General features: G+C 41.1%; 1 protein-coding gene across 1 annotated transcript; it reads left to right on the forward strand.

Annotated features, from left to right (window-relative positions):
- Positions 1-119: 119 nt before the first annotated feature.
- Positions 120-22,594, forward strand: LOC311039035 (myosin heavy chain, fast skeletal muscle-like; the record flags this gene model as incomplete). The annotated part of the gene is made up of 39 exons (XM_084048677.1): positions 120-326; positions 423-566; positions 1,108-1,264; positions 1,602-1,629; positions 1,739-1,847; positions 2,191-2,283; positions 2,371-2,434; positions 2,626-2,724; positions 2,799-2,902; positions 3,251-3,389; positions 3,709-3,827; positions 4,605-4,754; positions 4,849-5,019; positions 5,120-5,423; positions 6,204-6,268; positions 6,399-6,486; positions 6,808-6,925; positions 7,163-7,286; positions 7,879-8,015; positions 9,317-9,572; positions 12,161-12,403; positions 12,800-12,976; positions 13,380-13,525; positions 13,826-13,916; positions 15,045-15,434; positions 15,868-15,994; positions 16,110-16,228; positions 16,327-16,523; positions 17,013-17,196; positions 17,457-17,622; positions 18,032-18,156; positions 18,258-18,566; positions 19,367-19,570; positions 20,078-20,203; positions 20,916-21,086; positions 21,447-21,551; positions 21,634-21,729; positions 22,330-22,461; positions 22,574-22,594. 39 exons carry the CDS (start codon positions 120-122, stop codon positions 22,592-22,594), a joined length of 5,805 nt encoding a protein of 1,934 aa, XP_083904803.1.
- Positions 22,595-24,388: the final 1,794 nt, after the last annotated feature.

Below are 24,388 nucleotides of genomic sequence, written 5' to 3' on the forward strand. Positions count from 1 at the left end.
TAAATTGTCACTTCACTGTCGAGACCACAGGTTGAGAGCCACTGTCGTAATACATTTCTCTAGTCAGACTTTAAGTCAGCAAACGCCACCGACTTGTCTGTCTACAGAAAGCCGCCACCATGAGTACGGACGCGGAGATGGAGCAGTATGGCAAGGCTGCCATTTACCTCCGTAAGCCAGAGAGGGAGAGAATCGAGGCTCAAACTGCGCCCTTTGATGCCAAAACTGCAGCTTATGTGGCTGATGCTAAGGAGCTGTATCTCAAGTGTAAAATTCTGAAGAAGGACGGTGGCAAAGTCACCGTGGAAGTGCTCGACATAAAGGAGGTATAGCAGGGCCGAGGTGTATCTAAAATCAAATAGTGACACAGTACAACTGTGATTACAAGACATTCTAAAGTTGTGTTTTTTCATTTAATTTAGGAAAGAACTGTGAACGAGGAGGATGTCCACCCTATGAACCCTCCCAAGTATGATAAAATAGAGGACATGGCCATGATGACCCACCTCAACGAAGCCTCTGTCCTGTATAACCTCAAAGAGCGTTATGCAGCATGGATGATATATGTAAGACCGTCTACCTGCTAAGAGCAGTGCATTTTGTGTCTAAGGCTGTCACGATTAGGAAATTGTATTTGATTCATTGTCGCTCAAATAATTGCGATTAACGGTTTAATTGTGTTTCTGTCGAACATTGTGAACATTATGAATAAATTACATTTCTGTTTGGCTTCTAGGCTTTGTAAACAAAAGGTGCACAGGGCAGATATGACAAATAAAATACACATTTAATTACTTCACACCTACAAAAAAAGATTAATAGTGGAAAAAGCCAATATACAAGCTCAGCGCGTTGTGAGCCTATAGATCTGCTATTTCCACTATTTTTGACAATGTTTCAAAATATATGAACATTTTTCAACATGGAGTATGCAAAATAACTGTGATTTTCTCAAATAATTGCGATCAGGCGATTACTGTATGTAATAACTGTGACAGGCCTACTAAGAACAGTGCATCTACACAGTGAACTGTTTTCTCAGATACAGTATGTACGGTATGTACGTGGTCAACTGATTTGTTATGTTCTCTCTCTTCTCCCCTCCAGACCTACTCTGGGTTGTTTTGTGCAACTGTGAACCCCTACAAGTGGCTCCCAGTGTACGACGCAGAGGTTGTCGCCGCCTACAGGGGCAAGAAGCGTATTGAGGCTCCACCCCACATCTTCTCTGTCTCTGACAACGCCTATCAGTTCATGCTCATTGGTATGTACTGGTCAGGACCATGTAAAAACATATGAATCGTTGTTGTCGGGCAGAAACCTCTTATCTCCATATTTTTACTTTTTGTGTTTTTTTCCCGTAAATTAACGCCCTACTTGATCATACTACAGCGTCACACAAAAGTATCAAAAAGTAGCAGATCCACAAGCTCGAAACACGGCGAGAAGCGACGTGTTTTGAGCTTGTAGATCTGCTACTTTTGCTATTTTTGAATTTGAATCCTGAAAAGTAACAGTTTTGGACATATGAGATTTCCACCCGACAGAGACGAAATATAATGGTTTTGGTATAAGAACTAAAAGTACATTACCTTTTACAGATAGGGAGAACCAGTCTGTCTTGATCACGTAAGTTTCTCATCTACTAGCCTAGGCATTAAAAAACAAACAAACAGACATTAACATTGTTATCAAATTCACTAACTGCATTTCTCTGAATGTATGCATTTATAACCAGTGGAGAATCCGGTGCTGGAAAGACTGTGAACACCAAGCGTGTCATTCAGTATTTTGCCACAGCAGCTAGTTCAGGAAAGAAGGCAGAGCAGACCCCTGGTAAAATGCAGGTAATTTATGTGTACAGGTTTTTAACCACTTACTTAAACCCCAGCATCCATATTGTGGGGAAAGCTTACGCTGAAAATAGCAGATCGACAACGCGTCACAATGCGGCGCGTTGTGAACTTATCGATCGGCTATTTTCAACGAAAGCTTTCCCCACAATAACAGAAACTGAAAATACACTAGCATAGAGTCCTGAGGGACTACGCTCGACCATATGGGATTTTAAGTGGTTAACTTCAACAAACTTTTTTACATGAAATATGTGTTGCTATACAGAATACAATATAGCAATTTATAAGAATACTGACCATATTAAAACATGTGGTGATGTCTAAAACATTCTAGGGGTCACTGGAGGATCAGATTATTGCAGCCAATCCCTTGCTGGAGTCCTATGGTAATGCCAAGACTGTGAGGAATGACAACTCCTCTCGCTTTGTGAGTATAAAATAATGTAATGGTAAGAGAAATCATCAGTCATTTTGCAATGTAGAGGGATTCTACAAATTGTCTTATATCACACAGGGTAAATTCATCAGAATCCATTTTGGCACAACTGGTAGACTGGCCAGTGCAGATATTGAGACATGTAAGTATGACGTTCACAGATGATAAATTATGTATATGCCTTCATTAGAGCAGTTGTTCCCAAACTTCTTAGCTCTTAGAGAAATTAGACGTTTGCCCAGGACCCAAATGAGTGAAAATAGCAGATCTGCAAGCTCACAACGTGGCGCAAATGCAAGCTTCTGGATCTGCTATGTACATTAATCCTTATAGATCTGCTGGAGAAGTCCAGAGTGACCTTCCAGCTTCCTGCTGAGAGAGGATACCACATCTTCTACCAGATGATGACCAACCACAAACCTGAGATTATTGGTAAATTGAATCACTGATGATGCAGCGATAACATTCATGAATAAAAAAGTAATTTAAAACGTTTTCTTCTTCAGAAATGGCGCTGATCACATCAAACCCCTATGACTTCCCATTGTGCAGCATGGGTCAGATCACAGTGGCCAGTATTAATGACAAAGAGGAGCTGGACGCCACTGATGTGAGTAAACAGCGTGCAGTCAGTTTGCTCTGAAAAATGTATTTCCTGAAGCGGTGGTTCTCAAACCTTTTCAAGTCAAGGACCCCCAAATTGAAATGCATTTGACCTCGGACCCCTCATCTAAAAAAGGTTTTGTGCCAGGGACCCCCAGAAGAGAAGATGTATTCATTTACATTAGAACATTTAATATTATTAATTAATTATAACATTTTCGATATTTTTCAAAATGTTTCGAAAATAGCAGATCTTTTTGAATAGCCAACATATAAATGGACCCCACTTTGAGAACCATTGTCCCAAAGGGATGTTTGTTGATCTAATGTTTCGTCTCAAATCCTTTGAACGCAGTCTGCTATTGACATCCTGGGCTTCAACGCTGAGGAGAAAGTGACGATCTACAAGTTTACGGGTGCTGTGATGCACCACGGTAAGATGATCTTCAAACAGAAGCAGCGCGAGGAACAGGCGGAGCCCGACGGCACAGAGGGTGAGCATTGTCTCCAGCCAAGGAATGAAAATAACGAGTACTTTATCAAAACAGTAAAATGTGTATATTCTTATATTCTACATTAAAGCCTCACTTTGTAACTTTTTAATGAATACAATGTAATTTTGTCCAATCTGTAAGGTAGAGTATGTTAATACAATATAACGTATACAATTGGGGTGGTTGTATTTTGTCTTCCTGCTCTTCTATTGAGACATTTAGATCGTGTCAAAGGTCATGTCTCACCTATAGACACAGGATCTGACACAAATTTTGACCTGAAGTTCCATATAGTATGCTTTTTCCTAACTTGTTTTAGAGGCTGACAAGATTGCCTACCTGATGGGTCTGAACTCAGCAGACATGCTGAAGGCTTACTGCTACCCCAGAGTGAAAGTGGGAAACGAGTATGTCACTAAGGGGCAAACTGTGCCACAGGTGAGCCAAGATACATTATGTTGTTGTTCTCATTTCATACACACACCTTATATATCGTTGCTGTCGGGTAGAAACCTCCTATCTCCATATTCTAACTCTTTGTGTTTTTTCAAATTAACGCCCAACTTGATCATACTACAGCGTCACACAAAAGTATCAAAAGTAGCAGATCTGCAAGCTCGATGTGTATTGAGCTTGTAGATCTGCTATTTTTAAATTGGAATCCTGAAAAGTACGTTTTGGACATACAGTATGAGGTTTCCACCCGACAGAGACATATTATATGATATATTCTTAACATGACATACCATCAGAACCCTTTTTGTCCAAACTAAATCTTCATGTGTTTTTAAAGAAATATTCCAAAGTTTGTTCAGCCTTATCACTATTTATTTATTGTACGAAGCGCATACATAAGAAACAGCAATACTTCCCACTCATCCATCTTTTCCGTATCGCTGCAGGATGTTGACCTATAGTTCCATGCTCCAATGATTTTTTTTGACACTAGTGCTACCAATAAGAGCTACTGTAAACAATGTGTAGCCATATGTGTATGTACAGTATAATACACTGCCTACAACAATGAGAGACAGGGGCACAGGCAACTGCAGGTTTTCGAAAACCTTATGCCCATACCTAACACCATGCCAAAAATCTAAGACTTGTCACCAAATGCACAATCTTAGATTTTTGACATATTCCTTATAATAAAGTATTCAATCAATTGAAATAACATTCACAAACGAATAACTTCCGTAATACCTACTTCCTTAGGTAATGGGCTCAGTGGGTGCCTTGGCTAAGTCTATCTATGAGAAAATGTTCAATTGGATGGTCGTTAGAATCAACCAGATGCTGGACACCAAGCAGCAGAGAAACTTCTACATTGGTGTTCTGGACATCGCTGGTTTTGAAATCTTTGACGTAAGCATAATGGACTTGTTTTATGTGGCAGACTAATTCCGTCTATCACAATGTTGACTTTAAGAGATGAGGCTAATGATGTTTCCACTCACAGTTCAACACCCTGGAGCAGCTGTGCATCAACTTCACCAATGAGAAACTGCAACAGTTCTTCAACCACACCATGTTTGTTCTGGAACAAGAGGAGTACAAGAAGGAGGGCATACCCTGGGATCTCATTGACTTCGGCATGGACCTGGCTGCCTGCATTGAGCTCATTGAGAAGGTAGGTACATGGATCTGCTAAAATCTAAAATTACACAGAATTGCTTTCCCATTTTCTTTTCTTTTTGGTTAAATGTCTCTTTTGCCTCCTTTACAAAAAGCCCATGGGCATCTTCTCCATCCTTGAAGAGGAGTGCATGTTCCCAAAGGCATCGGACACCTCCTTCAAGAACAAGCTCTATGACCAGCATCTTGGGAAGAACAGGGCCTTTGAGAAGCCCAAGCCTGCCAAAGGCAAGGCCGAGGCCCACTTCTCCCTGGTGCACTACGCCGGCACCGTGGACTACAGCCTCGCAGGCTGGCTGGAAAAAAATAAAGACCCGTTGAACGAGTCTGTTCTGCAGCTCTACCAGAAGTCTTCAGTTAAACTGTTGGCCATTTTGTATCCCGCTGCCGAGCCTGAAGGTAAGATGTTTAACCACTTAAGCCCCATTATGGTTAAGCGGAGTCCCTCAGCGCTCTATCTATACTAGTGCCTTTTCTGTCATTGTGGGGCAAGCTTTCGCTGCAAATAGCAGATCAACAAGCTCACAATGCGACGCAACGTGTCCCCACAATAAGGAAGCTGGGGTTTAAGTGGTTAACTAGGTTAAAGATGTATTTCTGTAATCAATTATTAAGGGACAACAAACTATCTAATCAATTCAAAAATTATATTATAATAAATGCAGAAGTCTGTAATCCACATATCTTTTTTGTGTCCTGGTGGCTGCTTGGTGCAAAAAGAATTTCCGCAAAGACAAATGAAGCATCTATTATCTATCATCTATCTCGACGGAGCGACTTCAAACTCGGCACACACGTCGCAGACGACCTGGCGTCGAGTCGGTCATATAGGCGGTTGCCCAGAACCACCAGAAAAGGCTCTGGCCGTGGCCCAAATGAGCCAATTGATTGCCTTAGCAATCCCATGCAGCCTAAGCTTGATTTGCCATTAAATTAACTAATCAAATTTTGATTAGTTAGTCAGTCTACCTTCCACAGTCAGTTTACACTCTTCAGACATTCTCCACACATTTTCCACAGACGTTTAGCGCTGCACTTTCCAGGACCCCCCCCTGGAAAGTTCAGCGCAATATATCTGCTGACTTTATCAAATGAAGAATCTGCACAAAAGTGTCCATTTGAATCATTATTTGTAAGAAAAGTTACATATGTATTATATGTGACAAATACTGTATACAGATAATTCAAAGAAGGGAGGCAAGAAGAAGGGTGGTTCCATGCAGACTGTGTCTGCAGCATTCAGGGTAAGAATAAAGCATTATTATCAACATTATAGTCATGTTAGAAATAGACACAATATCTTATGATGGAATTAAACAACGATATCACTTTTTACTAATAATAGGCCTCCATGGCTTTATTATGTCTCTATAGGATAACTTGGGAAAGCTGATGACCAACTTGAGGAGCACTCATCCTCACTTTGTGCGTTGCCTGATTCCCAACGAGTCCAAGACTCCAGGTAAACACAGAGAACGTAAAATTCTAATGTATGCCAGTGGTTCTCAACCTTTTCAGGCTGTGAGCCCCCAAAATAATCAAATTTGAGCTGGGGACCCCCCACCCTGACAAGCCCTTGTTTGACTCGGTTCTGCAGAATAGCAGATCTAAAAGCTGCAGATCACAATATTAGCCTCTTTCTTAAAGAATATTTGCCCCCCCCCCCCCCAAGAAAAATCAAGTGGCGACCCCCCCTAGGAGTCCCGACCCACAAGTTGAGAACCACAGACCAGCCCAGTATGTAATTATTTTGTCATAATAATAAAAAGCAACATCTTTACAGGCCTGATGGAGAACTTCTTGGTCATCCACCAGCTGAGGTGTAACGGTGTGCTGGAGGGCATCAGAATCTGTAGGAAGGGCTACCCCAGCAGAATCCCCTATGCTGACTTCAAGCAGAGGTATATAAAAAAAAACATACAATTTCAAGCAGCTTGAAATTGCTTAAGACCTGCAATTTTTGATTACAAAGCCTAAAAGGCGAAAAGAAATTAAGTTGTTTTATATGTTCCAATGTTCAATACGGCAAAAACACAATCAAATCGTTAATCACAATCATTTGTGTGACAATTAATCATCAACTTAAATTTTTAATCGTGACAACAGCCGCCCCTCACCATGACCTGTTCACAAAATAGGTACAAAGTACTGAACGCCAGCGCGTGCCCTGAGGGCCAGTTCATCGACAACAAGAAAGCCTCAGAGAAGGTGCTTGGGTCCATTGATGTGCCTCGCGATGAGTACAAGTTTGGACACACCAAGGTAAACACACAGTGCAAATCTTGTTTATCGCCATTAAGAGAGGACTGAGACTGTGATTGTTGTGGTCGATTAACAGTGGTGTAAAGTAACTAGTACATTTACTGTAAGTACTGTACTTAAGTACAATTTTGAGGTATTTGTACTTTACTTACCAAAACTTTTACTTCTACTCCACTACATCTCGGATCCAAATATTGTACTTTAGTTAGTTACTTTGTAGATTTTGATTATTATTACAAAACACCACTTCAGCCCTATTTAAACTTTGGCTATTTGAAAATAGCCGATCTACGAGCTCACAATGCGACGCATTGTGAGCTTGTAGATCTGCTACTTTCAAAATATGTTTTCTATTTGAAAACATGTGAAATGGGACCTTCTGCACAATGAGTACTTTCTTACCTTTGGTACTTTTAAGTACATTTTGATACCAATATTTTTATACTTTTTATAAGTTCATTTTGAATTCCAGACTTTTACTTGTAACAGAGTATTTCTACGTTGCAGTATTGATACTTTTACTTAAGTAAAATATGTGAGTGCTTTATCCACCACTGTCGATTAATGACATAGTTTGTAATACCCTATTTAGGTGTTCTTCAAAGCTGGTCTGCTGGGCGTCCTGGAGGAAATGCGAGACGAGAAGCTGGCCTCTCTGGTCAGCATGACTCAGGCTCTCGCCCGAGGTTATGTCGTGAGGAAGCGGTTAGCCGGTATGACGGCAGGCAGGTACATTGAAAACATGATTTATTTAATATCTAGTAAATGTTTTTGCATGAATGTAGAGTGAGTGATATTTTTTGGGTTAAAACAAAAAGTTTTTTGTTAAAAGTTTAAAGTACTAAATCATTGCTATAAGTGTTTGTTCAGTAATCTCTCTCTCCAGCTCTTTAATAAACAGAAAATACATTTCACAGGGGGGTTGCAATTGTTCAGCCAATCAGGAGAGGATACCCATTTATCAGCTTAAATTTTATACCGTTCCAGTTCCAAATTTGTCTGCTCATTTCTTTGTGTCGTCACTTCCAATTCCACTTGTTAAGTTCTCTGTCCTGATTGGATAAAATCGGTGCCCCGACCTGAAAAGGCGTGTTCTGTATATTAAAGGGTTAGTTCAGATTTTTTTAGTATTTTCTGTAGGAAATACTTACCATTAATGTAGTGGTTGCAAAGGTATTAATTGATTGCCCGAGTCCCGTGGTCAGAGTTATGGTCCGTTTCTGATAAATATGAAGTAGTTCCGGTAGATTAGTAGATTTGGTGGGGGCCGCTCATTAAAAATAAATAAATTAAAAAAACTAACGTCATTTGTATTGTTGACCCATTTCTACCATATAGAGCAGGTTTCGTTCAATTTCGACCCCTCTGTCACATGGTACTAATGTTTGTGTCCAGAATCACTGCGCCGCGGCAGCCTACTCACGCACAAAATATATGACACAAAAAATAGTACCATGTGACAGAGGGGTCGAAATTGAACGAAACTTGCTCTATATGGTAGAAATAGGTCAACAATACAAATGACGCTATTTTTTTTAATGTATTTATTTTTAATTAGCGGCCCCCACCAAATCTACTAATCTACCGGAACTACATTCATATTAATCAGAAACGGACCATAACTCTGACCACGGGACTCGGGCAATCAATTAATACCTTCGCAACCACTACATTAATGGTAAGTATTTCCTACAAAAAATACTCAAAAAATCTGAACTAACCCTTTAAAGGGCTGGAGAGACAGGGAGTTATTTAACACTTATTTTAACAAAGGAATATCACTTACCCTACCTTTTAAAGGAGTAGTTCACCGAAAACTTTACTGTTTATCAATTACACACCCCATGAAGGGGTGTGTAAAGACAAAGGGTCTCCATTGAGTCCGCTGGTCATCAAATTATTGTCTCAGGTATGCGACAAAAAACAAAAGATCTCCATGAATTCAAGGCTTCATGGGGTGTGTAATTGATAGAATATAAGATATGTTTTGGGTGAACTACTCCTTTAACGCGACTGTTTTCCACACACAGAGACGCCATTTCCACCATCCAGTTCAACCTCCGCTCGTTCGTCAGTGTGAAAAACTGGCCATGGATGAAGGTCTACTACAAGATCAAGCCTCTTCTGAAGAGTGCCGAGACCGAGAAGGAGCTGGTGAATATGAAGGAGAACTATGAGAAGATGAAGAGCGACCTGGCTGCTGCCCTGGCCAGGAAGAAGGAACTGGAGGAGAGGCTAGTGACCATGGTGCAGGAGAAGAATGACCTGGCACTGGCGGCCTTGTCAGTAAGTACACACCTCTACAGGACTAAAACTATGACGAAAACTGTTCGTCGACTATATCTTTTTTCCCTGACGAAAACTAAATCAAAACTAAGCTATGATGACTAAAACTAAGACTAAATATGTCAATTTCGTCAACAAATAAAACCTAGACTAAAATGTTATGGAGGGACTGGAGAAGAGATCCAGTAGAACTAAAAGGCAAGTCATTTTATGTTGGGTTACGCTCGGGTGTTGAGCTCTGAAAATAGCTGATCTACAACCTCACAATGTAAGCTTGTAGATCGGCTATTTTCAGCTTGCAACCAAGTGTAAAATCAGCCATTACGATGCCATAAAGGCCATCCAAAATACATTTATGTTGACAAAATCAACTGTAGATTTAGTTGACTAAAATCTTATGATATTTAGTCGACTAAAACTAGACTAAATGAAAAAAAAATGAAATTTTATTCAACAGACTATGACTAAACTAAATCAAAATGTACTGTCAAAATTAACACTGCTACAGGGATTTGTTAATATCTAGTCTTAACCAGTGTTTACAGCAAATACATTTTTATTTAGTTTTGGTCATAGTTTTAAAAAGAAATCCATGTAGTTTTTGTCAAATTTTAGTCATCTGAAATGTTTTAGTTTTAGTCCAGTTTTACTTGATGCCATAAGATTTTAGTCAACAAAATCTAAAGTCGATTTAATCGACTAAGTGTTTTGGCGGGCCGTGATGGCGTCATAAATAATGCCTGATATTATACTTAGCTGTGTGCCGAAAATAGCTGCTCTATTACTCTATAAGGTAACTAATGACCTATTACGCTCAGTCGATGATGGTGACTGTGCCATACTGGTACTACTCGACCTGAGTGCGGCCTTTGACACGGTCGACCACTCCATCCTGTTGACATGCCTGAAAAGATGGGTTGGCGTGCAGGGAATCGCCCTTGAACTATTGCGTTCCTATCTCAGTGACAGAACTATTTCCGTTGTCTCTGGTGACACCTCCTCCCCCTCAGCCCCTCTCACGTGTGGTGTCCCACAGGGGTCTGTTCTTGGACCTCTCCTGTTCTCCATCTACATGCTGGAGCTAGGTCACATCATCCGCAGGCACAAGCTTTGCTTCCACTGTTATGCGGATGACTCGCAAATTTATGTCCCGGTCAAATCCCCAACCAAAGGAAGCTTAGATGGTCTAAGGGCCTGTCTTGCTGACATAAACTCATGGATGTCACAAAACTTCCTCCAGTTGAACTCAGATAAGACTGAGATTGTGCTCTTTGGTCCCCCACATCTCACTAGCCTTTTAAAAGACGACCTGGGCAGCCTGTCCAGTGCTGTAAAACCGGTCGCCAAGAGCCTAGGTGTCTTCTTCGACTCGGATCTCTCATTCAATATCCAAGTCAAAAAAACTGTACAATCATGCTTTTACCAACTCAGAACAATTGCAAAAATTAAGTCTGTCCTGTCATCTGTAGATCTAGAGAAACTCATACATGCATTTATTACCTCCCGTCTGGACTACTGCAATGGTCTATACACCTGTTTAAACCACAAAACAATTTCTCGCCTGCAGCTGGTGCAAAATGCAGCTGCCAGGCTTCTGACTAATACAAGAAAACGTGCCCATATCACCCCTGTTTTAGCAACTCTCCACTGGCTTCCTGTTGTTTTTAGAATTGATTTTAAGATACTTTTATTAGCTTTTAAGGCCCAAAATGGTCTTGCCCCTAAATACATCACAGATATGGTGCCTCCCTATGACCCACCCCGTAGCCTAAGATCCTCTGAGGAGGCCCTCCTAATAGTCCCCAAAACAAATTTAGTCACAAAAGGTGATCGGGCTTTTTCTGCCCGAGCACCTACACTATGGAATGCCCTACCTGTGGAAATTAGGAAAGCAAATTCCCTGACATCTTTTAAAACACTTCTAAAAACACACTTATTCAGGAAAGCCTTCCCCTAGATCCCCCTATCAGCCATAACTGTTTTGTGTGTGCTGTCTTTCTATCTAGTACCTATTTTATGTTATATTATTTATTCCTTATCCATGCTCCTTGACTTATTTTAATTACCAGATATGTTTTACTGCTTATCTGAACTGAATGCTTTTATGTCAAGTCCATAAGACTTTTTAATCGTGTATGCTATGTTTTTACTGTTGTTCAGCACTTTGTAACTTATGTTTTGAAAAGTGCTATATAAATAAAGTTATTATTATTATTATTATTATTATAAGCTCACAACTTGTCACGGACGCGTTGTGGGCTTGTAGATCGGAGCGCGACACCCGTGCGCAACCAAGCATAAAATTACATTTCTTAGTTCTACTGGATCTCTTCTCCACTATTCCCTCCCTAAGATTTTAGTCTAGTTTTTATTTCTATAGTTTATCAATAATAATATTTAGTCATAGTTTCTGTCATGATAGCTTAGTTTTTGTTTAGTTTTCGTCAGTGAAAAAAGGTAGTCGAGGAACATTGGTCGTCATAGTTTTAGTCGACGAAATTAACACTGGCGATTTTGTTAATATCTTGTATATAGTCTCAACTTAAATGTTTTATTTTTTATTTGTTTTATTTTTTATTGACAACCAGGGAGAAGAGACTCTGGCCGACGCCGAGGAGAGATGCGAGGGTCTTATTAAAAGTAAGATCCAGTTGGAGGCCAAAGTCAAAGAGACCACCGAGAGACTGGAGGACGAGGAGGAGATCAACGCCGAGCTGACCGCCAAGAAGAGGAAGCTGGAGGACGAATGCTCCGAGCTCAAGAAGGACATCGATGACCTGGAGCTCACCTTGGCCAAAGTGGAGAAGGAGAAACACGCCACTGAAAACAAGGTTCATGATATATACAACTCTAGTGGTCTTATCAAGTTATAGTACAGTATACCAGTGGTTCTCTAACATTTTCGTGCCAAGGACCCCCAAATTGATATGTATTTGGCCGCGGACCCCGCATCTGAAAATGTTTTGTGTCAGGGTCCCCCAGAAGAGAAGAAAGAAATAGCTGATATACAAGCTTGCAGCGTGCGCTGTGAGCTTGCTATTTTTGAATAGCCAATGTATAAATGAATAAAGTGGTTAAAATGATTCCCCACCCCACCCCACCCCAAGGACCCCTGGTCTGGGACCCCACTCTTTGAGAACCATCGATATAGACTCTAGCGGTGTTATCAAGTTATAGTACAAATAATAACCAATCCATGACAAACAAATGATGTTCTACTCATTCAGGTGAAGAACCTGACCGAGGAGATGGCCACTCAGGATGAGGGACTTGCTAAGCTGACCAAGGAGAAGAAGGCCCTGCAAGAGGCCCATCAGCAGACCCTGGATGACCTGCAGGCAGAGGAGGACAAAGTCAACACTCTGACCAAGGCCAAGACCAAGCTGGAGCAGCAGGTCGACGACGTGAGTTTACAAAGTGAAGCCGACGTTTTAGAGCAGTGGTTCCCAAACTTTTACATATCAAGTACCCCCAGATTGATGTATTTGGCCACAGATCAACCCCCCATCTGAACAGGTTTTGTGCCAGGAACCCCCTGGAAGAATATTTATGTTAAAAAAACATATATATATTCCAAACATTTTTTATATTTTCCAAATATTTTCCAAAACAGCAGATGTACAAGCTCACAGCCCGCCACGCAGTGTCGCGCTGTGAGCTTGTAGATCTGGTATATTTGAATCGCCAACATATAAATGGATAAAGTGGTTAAAATGATTGTGATGCTATATTAATTCCTTTAGCTGGGGACCCCCTGAACCCATTGTTGTATTGAATAATGATTAAATATAATGTATTGTTGTACAGTTGGAGGGTTCTCTGGAGCAAGAGAAGAAGCTCCGCATGGACCTTGAGAGAACCAGGAGAAAGCTCGAGGGTGATCTGAAACTGGCCCAGGAATCCATCATGGACCTGGAGAATGACAAGCAACAGTCTGAGGAGAAGCTCAAGAAGTAATGTCGAGCGCTACATGTGGCATGCAGAAAAACTACCTGGAGAATGACAATAAAAAGTTGTCGCTGTCGGGTGGAAACCTCATATTACCAAAACTGTCACACGGCAAAAATAGCAGATCTACATGCTCACAACACGTCGCTTCGCGCCACGTTTCGAGCTTGCAGATCTGCTACTTTTGATGCTTTTGTGTGACGCTGTAGTATGATCAAGTAGGGCGTTAATTTACGAAGAAATGAAAATATGGAGATAAGAGGTTTCTGCCCAACAGTGACGATATCATGTACTGTATTCCACAGGAAGGACTTTGAATTAAGCCAGCTTCTGAGTAAGATTGAGGATGAACAATCCATGGGGGCTCAGCTACAGAAGAAGATCAAAGAACTTCAGGTATTTAAAATGTCTTTACAAATCTTCAGCTTAAACCGGTGGTTCTCAAACTTTTTTGTGTCAAGGACCCCCCCCCATCTGAAAAGGTTATTCGACCCTCCAGAAAAACGCGGGCAAAAATCCTTGATTATGCAGGTTAAAACTCTTGATTATGCAGGCTAAAATCCTTGATTTTGCAATGAAATATGCGTTGTTTTTTTTTGCAATTTTAAGTTGCGAAATATGTGGCAATAAGCGAAATATGTGATATGCGGAAAAAAAACGTTACCCCCGCATAATTATGCGCCATTTTGATGATTATGCGGTAAATTCTGCGATCGCATAATCACATTTTTCTGGAGGGTCTAGGTTATGTGCTTGGGACCCCCAGAAGAGAAGATTTATGTTAAAGTTTTCATGACATTCAGTTTTACAACACATTAAAGTCTTTGTCATGTCCTTTAAATGTGTATAAAAAGTTTTAACTGAAAATTCCACTCTAGTGAGCCATTGCAGGTGTTTTTCTCTCACATTTCTAAAGCCTTTTCAACTGCAATGAAAAAATAAATCTTTGCCTGCGGGTGTCGCTGTTGAGGGATTTTGCCTGTCAATCATCCTCTGCTCCGCCCCCCCCCCCCCTGAAAGGAAAGGATAGGGGAGGGGAGAGGCGAGGAGCAGAGTGGGCGGGATTAATGGCCTGTGACTTCACTGTCCAAGGCCAATCACAGATTACTTTTCAGCCTAATTATTCAGAAAACCCCAGACCACAGAAAATCCACTGAATGTTCAAAGTTCCGTTTTTTTGGGTGTAATTGAGGTCATAAACCCCCCCAAAAAATATAAAAAATAAAAAAGTGAAAATGAATGTCATAGAACCTTTAAAGATTATCATTATTCAAAAACAAATCTGTAATAACAGATATACAAGCTCATAGCGTGGCAGCTTGTATATCTGCTATTTTTAATAGCCATCGTATAAAATATGTTTAAAGTGGTTAAAATGATTGTGACGCTATAAATACTTATTTTGCTGGTACCCCCCCAACTTGCCCAAGGACCCCACTTTGAGAACCAACAGCTGAAATCTGTCACAATAAGTAAGACCAAACTATACATTTTCACGTTAATCCAATTAATGAATTTGAAAAGGCTCGTACCGAAGAACTGGAGGAGGAGATCGAGGCGGAGCGCGCCGCTCGCGCCAAGGTGGAGAAGCAGCGTGCTGACCTCTCCAGAGAACTGGATGAGATCAGCGAGAGGCTGGAGGAGGCTGGTGGAGCCACCGCCGCTCAGATCGAGATGAACAAGAAGCGCGAGTCCGAGTTCCAGAAGCTGCGTCGCGACCTCGAAGAGTCCACGCTGCAGCACGAGGCCACCGCCGCCGCGCTCCGCAAGAAGCAGGCCGACAGCGTGGCGGAGCTGGGCGAGCAGATCGACAACCTCCAGCGCGTCAAGCAGAAGCTGGAGAAGGAGAAGAGCGAGTACAAGATGGAGATCGACGACCTGTCCAGTAACATGGAGGCCGTCGCTAAGGCCAAGGTATAAATGGAATTGCTGTGTGACTGTAATTATTGAGGAAAATACTTGTCCCATGTTTACATGGCAATTTTGATCGATTGAATACTTATTAGTCCGAAATGTAAACAGCACGTGGTGCAGTAAAACATTAAAGCTAAAAGGACAACTCAAAAAGTCCTGGGGACTTGTTTCCATTGTGGCCATATGTATTCAATTAATCAACGTAGCATACAAAAATAGCAATACAATAATACATTTCATCAACAAATACAAACACTATATGTACAAAAGGCCAGGCCAGTTTTGAAAGAAACCTTCACTTGCGTTGAAAACCACTATTCTAAACAGAGTATTCCATTGACCATTGAGTGAAATTTGGAGAATATGAAACCGGAACAGAGAGAATACATTTGGGGAATTTCAATGACTGACTCTGTCCATTATTAATTAACAGGGAAATCATGAGAAGCTGTGTCGCACCCTTGAGGACCAACTTAGTGAAATCAAGACCAAGCATGATGAGAATCTTCGCCAGCTACATGATATCGGAGCTCAGAAGGCAAGGCTGTTGACAGAAAACGGTAAATGTTCTTTGTAAAGTCTACTTAACCTACAAGAATGGTACTTTACCAAATTCCATGATTAGAGATGATACGTTGATGAACAATTTTGAAAAGAATATTCCAATTTGTATAGGTGAGTCTGCTCGTCAACTTGAGGAGAAAGAGGCTCTTGTCTCTCAGCTCACCAGAGGCAAGCAGGCCTTCACCCAGCAGGTTGAGGAGTTGAAGAGACTCCTTGAAGAGGAGGTTAAAGTGAGGAACATATTGTTTTTGCAAATAGGTCTAGTTTCATATTTTATTGTGTTATTGTATTTAGTTGACAATGTTTTTATTTGATTTGATTTTGACAGGCTAAGAATGCCCTTGCCCATGCCGTGCAATCATCTCGCCATGACTGTGACCTTCTGAGGGAGCAGTTTGAGGAGGAGCAGGAGGCCAAGGTGGAGCTGCAGCGTGGAATGTCCAAGGCCAACAGTGAGGTGGCTCAGTGGAGGAGCAAGTATGAGACCGATGCTATCCAACGCACTGAGGAGCTGGAGGAAGCTAAGTAAGTGATCAGTGTTGTACACCAGTAGGATCACAGTAAGAAAGCAACAGCCAGCACACCAAAGTCCTTCTGGTACTTTTAATTCATGTATGCGCACAGACAGACACAGCGAACACGGACATGTTTCGGCGTCAAGCCTTCCTCAGCGTGTCACCATCGCAGATGTACAAGTTGGCAGCGCTGCACGAAGTGACACGCTGTGAGCTTGTAGATCTGCTATTTTTAAAATAAATCTACAAGTATAAATGGTGGTTAAAGTGATTGTGACGCTGTATCAACACATTTAGCTGAGTACCCCCTGGAACTTAGCCTGCAAACCATCCCGGTCGTGTAAATTCACATTATCATGTGTCTTCTGGTTTATCAGGCTACCTGGAACCCACCCGAGGACCCCCACTTTGAGAACCAATGTTTTACACTATCGGGTACCACTCTCTATGCAAAAATATTGCCCACAATAATTTCATACTACTTAAAACTGATCAACAGGAAGAAGCTAGCCCAGCGCCTTCAGGAAGCTGAGGAGCAAATCGAGGCTGTGAATTCCAAGTGCGCCTCTCTGGAGAAAACCAAACAGAGACTCCAGGGTGAAGTGGAAGACCTCATGATTGATGTGGAGAGGTCCAATGGTTTGGCTGCCAACCTTGACAAGAAACAGAGGAACTTTGATAAGGTCCTATGACATTTGTTATTTTAAAACATTATAATGATTTTAGTCTTGCGAGCCAGACTGCTGCCTCCCACAATTTCCAAATGCTTCCGTCATAAAGTCTGGAGCAATGGAAGCTCTGAAAATGATCAGAGGATTATAAAGTGGATGTGACGACTCCTCCCCGCTTCCGTTTCGGTTTTGTCTGGCTACGTGAGACTATAATGATTTTAGCCTTCATAAAGTTGGTTAAATTACATATTTGATTACAAATCTGTGTTCAGGTCCTGGCAGAGTGGAAGCAAAAGTTTGAAGAGGCCCAGGCGGAACTGGAGGGAGCTCAGAAAGAGGCTCGTTCTCTCAGCACAGAGTTGTTCAAGATGAAGAACTCCTGTGAGGAGTGTCTGGACCAGCTGGAGACCATGAAGAGAGAGAACAAGAACCTGCAACGTCAGTCTTTCTCTACAATATTGCTTTTCAATGATTTTTTTTTTGGACAGCTTGTTTGTTTATTTGTTTACACATAAACGTTTCTATTAATACAGTATGTTGGACTCATGTTAATGTGTATTTTCAGACATTTAACCACTTAAACCCTCAATACTTAGGTTTTTTTTGTGACGTAAATGACACAATATTAAGAAAAACATTTGATTTAGATTAGATTATATTTCCAAAATCACGCAAATATATTACATGGAATGTTCACAACAATAACAGTTCATTTTGATTCACTGTGTTACTAACGAGTCAAAATGGGTTGTCATTTTATCAATTGCATTTATTCAAATGAAAAAATATATATATTTTTTGGCTGATTGAGCCTTTCCTCAATCATTATGTTTCAATCAACATGCAGAGGAGATCTCAGACCTGACTGAACAGATCGGTGAGACTGGAAAGAACATGCATGAGCTGGAAAAGTCCAGGAAGCAGATGGAGACAGAGAAGGCAGAGATCCAGACAGCCCTGGAGGAAGCTGAGGTAAATCTTTATCGTCAATATAATATTAAATGTATTTCCAAACAGCTGAGCAGTCTATGATATTACACTCATTATGCTACGGACAATCAATCAATCAATAGGGTACTCTGGAGCACGAGGAGTCCAAGATCCTGCGTGTCCAGCTGGAGCTCAACCAGATCAAGGGCGAGGTTGACAGGAAGCTGGCGGAGAAGGATGAAGAGATGGATCAGATCAAGAAGAACAGCCAGAGGGTGATAGAGTCCATGCAGAGCACCCTGGACTCTGAGGTCAGGAGCAGGAACGACGCCCTGAGGATCAAGAAGAAGATGGAGGGAGACCTGAACGAGATGGAGGTTCAGCTGAGCCACGCCAACCGCCAGGCCGCTGAGGCCCAGAAGCAGCTGAGGAACCTCCAGGGACAGCTTAAGGTGGCAAAAGTCGTATTACCTAATCGTTCCTGTCAGGCAGAAACCTCTTATCTCCATGTTTTAACTTTTTGTGTTTTTTTTGTAAATTAACGCCCTGCTCGATCACACTACAGCGTCACAAGAAAGCATTAAAAGTAGCAGATCCGCAAGCTCGGGGCGAAGCGACGCGTTTTGAGCTTGTCGATCTGCTACTTTTGCTACTTTTGAATTTCAATCCTGAAAAGTACGTTTTGGACATATGAGGTTTCCACCCAGACAATATTCTATTTAATCACACATATACAGTAGCCAGACGATCAGAAATCTCAGCCTAGATCAGCCTAGATCATCCTAGAACATCAGATGTTGTAATATCTAAACGCAATGAATGGGCGGCTAAAACTGGGTGGATCTATTTGGAAAATGACTGCATTGCAGCACCAATGCAAAGGCTTTAGGGCTGTCCTATTAGGACGATATCTCGACTGTCTAACTGTGCCCATTCAATTTAGAATTCACCAGATGTACAGTATCAGTATACGCGGAGATCTCTGATCGTCTGGCTATGTGACATATGTAGCAGTAGTGGCTCAAAGCCTCTGCCTGATGACCAAAAAGCCTAATATGTCCCTCAGTTAAGGGGGAGTTCCACTTTAGGCTAGCCGCTAGTGGATAGGATGTTGGCTTTCCACGCGGGAGACCCGTTTTTTGAATCCTTGGCGTTACATATACATAATACTCAAACAGGAACTGCTCTGAAGAATGAGTGGCCACATCTCTTTTTCTCTACTAATGAAAATCTCAAATGCGACTTATTTTAGGATGCCCAACTTCACCTTGATGATGCTCTCAGAGCCGTAGAAGATGTGAAGGAGCAAGCTGCCATGGTGGAGCGTAGGAACGCTCTCATGGTCGCTGAGATCGACGAGCTGAGAGCGGCTCTGGAACAGACGGAGAGAGGCCGCAAAGTGGCTGAGCAAGAACTGTTAGAAGCTAGTGAGCGTGCTGGACTGTTACACTCACAGGTAAAACAAAAAAGAAAAGAAAAGATCAGCACTCCTTAAAGGTAGGGTACTGTAAGTGATTTTCTTTGGTTAAAATAAGTGTTAAATATAGCTCTATATTCTGGTAGTACTCAGTAACAGGAGTCTCCATGTCTCTCCAGCTCTTTATTAAAGAGGATACCAATTTTATCCAATCAGGGTTGAGAACTCAGACAGGATACAGATTAATCAAATGAAATTGGAAGTGATGACACAAAGAAATGAGCAGACACAATTGGAACTGGAACACTGATAAATGGGTACTCTCTCCTGATTGGCTGACATTTTTCAACCTACCTGAAAATGTAATTTCGTTTTTTTAAAGAACTGGAGAGACAGGGAGACTGAACATACACTCTATAGCAATGACTACTATTAGAAAATAATGCTTGAAACGTTTTGTTTCAACCAAAAACTATCACTTACCCTACCTATATTGTACTTACAGGTCATGTATACTTACATTGTTATACTGAATGTTTATTTTAGAACACAAGCCTTTTGAACACCAAGAAGAAGCTTGAGGCTGACCAGCTCCAGGTCCAAGGTGAAGTGGATGACAGTATCCAAGAAGCAAGGAATGCTGAGGAGAAGGCCAAGAAAGCCATCACTGACGTAAGTTAGAATGTCCACCTCTTATCCTATCCTATATTATAATTGGCTAATGGGAAGGCGGGCTGGTCGGTGGGCGGACCACGGCCACGTCACTGTGACTCAGACATAACCATGAACAAACCCAATACGCCCATATATAGACATGTCACTAGGACTCAAATCTGGGAACCCATCGTCAAATAAAAAGGAAAAACAGCGCGCCCAGCGTTTTTCACTTGTGAAAGCTCTGAATCTGTTCTTGAGAGATTACTAGGACTCAGACATAACCATAAACAAACCCGATACGCCCATATATAGGCATGTCACTATGACTCAGACATAGCCATAAACAAACAAACTCTTTCAGATATCCGGTTGTCCAGAACGTCCGATCCGACCAATATGTCCATATATGGGCATGCCAATATACAAGGTATGGGCATATAATACTAATTACATCAAGGATCTCCATATATGGGCACAAAAGGGACACTGACAGACAGGTACAACGGATACTCTGACAAAACCCCTAACACTATGATTCAGACATATCGGTCGGATCGGCGGTGTGACGTAGCCCCCCCCCCCAAATAAACCCATGCTTTTGTGCGAAGCTGTAGTATGATCGAGTAGGGCATTAATTTACGGGAAGAAAACACAAAAAGTTAGAATATGGACAGGAGGTTTCTGACAGACAGGAACGATACAATAAATACAAAAACATACTTTCCAGGCTGCTATGATGGCAGAGGAGCTGAAGAAGGAACAGGACACTAATGCTCACCTGGAGAGGATGAAGAAGAACCTGGAGGTCACCGTGAAGGACCTGCAGCACCGCCTAGATGAGGCTGAGAACCTGGCTATAAAGGGAGGCAAAAAGCAGCTCCAGAAACTGGAGTCTAGGGTAAGATGCAGTTTATACCCGTTCATTTTGACTGCAAAAACACTTTTGAATAAAATTCCATTTAGTTGACTAAATATCATAACATTTTAGTCAACTAAATCTACTGTTGATTGAGTCAACTAAAATGTATTTTGAAGGGCATTGATGGCGTCGTAGTGCCTGTGCCACACGCCGAAAATAGCCAATCTACAAGCTCACAACGGGTCTGCGACGCATTGTGAGCTTGTAGATCGACTATTTTCTGAGTGTGACACCCACATGCAACCAAGCAAGACAAAATGAACACTGTGCGTGGGTTATAGTCTATACACAATGAAATCATAAGAAATACATATCATAATGTATAATTAAATCCTGAAGGTGCGTGAACTGGAGGCTGAGGTCGAAGGCGAGCAGAAACGTGGAGCAGATGCTATCAAAGGTGTCCGCAAATATGAGCGGAGGGTGAAGGAGCTGACATACCAGGTACTGTGTCATCATGTTCACTTCATGCCATTATAGCCATCGACGTACAACTCGTTGTTTCATAATTTCACTCTCACTTTAGACTGACGAGGACAAGAAGAATCTTGCCAGGCTTCAGAATCTGGTCGACAAACTGCAGCTCAAGGTGAAGGCCTACAAGAGGCAGGCTGAGGAAGCGGTAAGAAAAATATAGATAATTATGTGTTTTGGTGTGGTTGCAGAAAGCACAATAAGGAACCATGCAGAGCTCGAAGTGGTGATTGTCAAGTTTAGACTATAATTCAGGGATCTTCAACAGGGGGGTCCTCAGAGTTACTACAAGGGGGGCCGCCAAATCTTTGTGTGATAGGATTATCATTATTCTTTTTTTACATTAACCACTTGAACCCTAGCATTACTATTCTGAGGAGAACTTTAGCCAAACATAGCATATATATAAACTAAGCCATAACATTATATGGCTTAGTTTGGTGTAGAGGGAAATGAAAAGAGCAGACTAAGTACAGAGTGAAAGGTCAAGTTTACTAAGCATTGATGGTTTAAATGGTTAAATATCTGAAAATACACATTAACATGACAGCGCTGTCAAACAAGTCTATGAAGCTATCTGTGAAATCTATGGAAAGGTTTAATATGCAACACAATTTTATACAATATGTAGTGGGGGGGTCCCTGCTTTATCTCATTCTCAGCTAAGGGGTCCTTGGCCTGAAAAACGTTGAAGACCCCTGCTATAAATTGCAAGATGCTCTTTTGAACTATTTCTATCTTATTCTAGGAAGAACAAGCCAACGTTCATCTGTCTAAGTGCAGAAAGACTCAGCATGAGCTGGAGGAGGCTGAAGAGCGTGCCGACATCGCTGAATCCCAGGTCAACAAGATGAGAACTAAAACCCGCGATGCCGGAAAGGTAAATACATATGCAATACAGTATGAAGGCACATTATCAATTATCGATTATCATTGATTTAACCAAAAATGTATGTTGAATATATTATAAAAGTATATTAACATTTTCACAGGGAAAAGAAGCCGCTCAATAAGGTCTTCAATTAAACTCACAAATACAATTAATGTCATAAAATATGTCATATTGTATTCAATAAAGGTAGCATAAGAAAAGGTATTTTGTTGTTTGTTATTCATTACTTGGTCTTGTCAATCACTTTTTATTGTCAGGCTTGTCGGAGTATTCTAGGTCCAACTCACATGTCCACAACGTAAACCCATTGCAATGATAAACAATCTTATACTTGATCTTAGAAGTTTTCAATGAAAATGAAAAAGATCCTTTTCTAGTGCCAATATCTGGTTGAAAATAAACTATCATCATTCACCCACGATTATACGGTATTTGTAGATCGCAACAGTACAGCTTACATTTTGTGATAAAGAATGCATTATAAAATCCCTTGCACTGTAGCACCACATTGCCAGATGGGGGCATTATAGTCATGATTGTAAGCCACACATGGGAAACATATGGCCTGAGGGCCAGACCCAGCCCCTGGACCATGTCAGTCCGGCGCGTGACTTCCTCAAAGGAAAACGGAACATAAAAGGCAGCAGATTAAACAGCAAATGAACTTAACTCAATTCAAAATATTGGCAATTAATATACACAATTTGAGTCCATAACAGCATTGCACTGATGCAGGCAACTGTATGTACTCAAATGGTAAATATCAAAACTAATTGTGAATCAGTCTGCCTTGGGTCCATATTTAAAATATTGCAATGGTGTTTCATCAGTGAAGTGGTGCATATAAGACAACTGGGAAGATACAAATTCGTAGGCTAATTTAAAAGTTGATCTACTTTATATAGTTGGTCCACCAAATTTATTCAGTTTTAATATAATTCTGTGTTTCAAGTTTCGGCCCACTTCATGGAAGTCACGAGTCAGTATGGCCCTCTGGAAAGAAATGTTGCCCATCCGTGTTCTTCTAAGTAGTGATCATGCAAACAAAGAAGCTTAGAAATCTCCCCAATAAAAATCAACCCTATCGACCACACAATGACAATGGAAAAACACAAGCCATAATCCTATATACGGTACTCCACTGCCTCACCTGATTAAAAAGAAAGAAAGAAAAAACAAGTCTAAAAGCAATTCACAGTAATTTAGCACGTGCTCTTACCCAGAGAGAATTATAAAGTATAAGATCATAGCAAGGCAAGTTTATTTGTCAGCAATAAGGCAATTCAATGTGCTTTACATAAAAATAAGCAAAAGAAACACATTTGAATTCAGTTTGAAACACGTTTGAATTCAGTCAAAAGAAAATGTTAAACGCCTAACTCCTTGATAGGAAACACCCATTCAGGACACAGTGCAAAACACACAATATAAAAAAACAATTGAATTAAAAAAAAGAAGTAAAAGATATATACAATAAGTGGTAAATAGTATGAACACTGGTCAACAACTGACAAGGTACATCAAGCCTATTACACTACTTTAGGGTTAAGTTAGTCTACAATGAATTCTTTTGCATTAATACTTTGGGTGATTATTTTACCATAGCTTTTGTCTGATATGATATTATGGACAACACAGATGAAGTTTATGATAATATTTGATTATTGTCACTTAGACATTCTTTGTGATCTTTTCGTCCTCGTGGTCAGAAACGCATTGAGGGAATTTCATGACATTTGGCACAAATGTCCACTTGGCCTCAAGGATGAACTGATTAAATGTAGGTGGTTAAGTTCTTTATGACCTCATTGTGAATCCTGGAGCTCTCTGCTGGAACTGTTGCCCCCACGACCCGCCTGCGGATAAACAGTTAAAGACGGATGGATGGATGGAGGTTTCTGCCACTGCATATGCA

Source organism: Gymnoscopelus microlampas (assembly GCF_963454915.1).
Source record: "Gymnoscopelus microlampas genome assembly, chromosome: 22".
Classification (NCBI taxonomy): domain Eukaryota; kingdom Metazoa; phylum Chordata; class Actinopteri; order Myctophiformes; family Myctophidae; genus Gymnoscopelus; species Gymnoscopelus microlampas.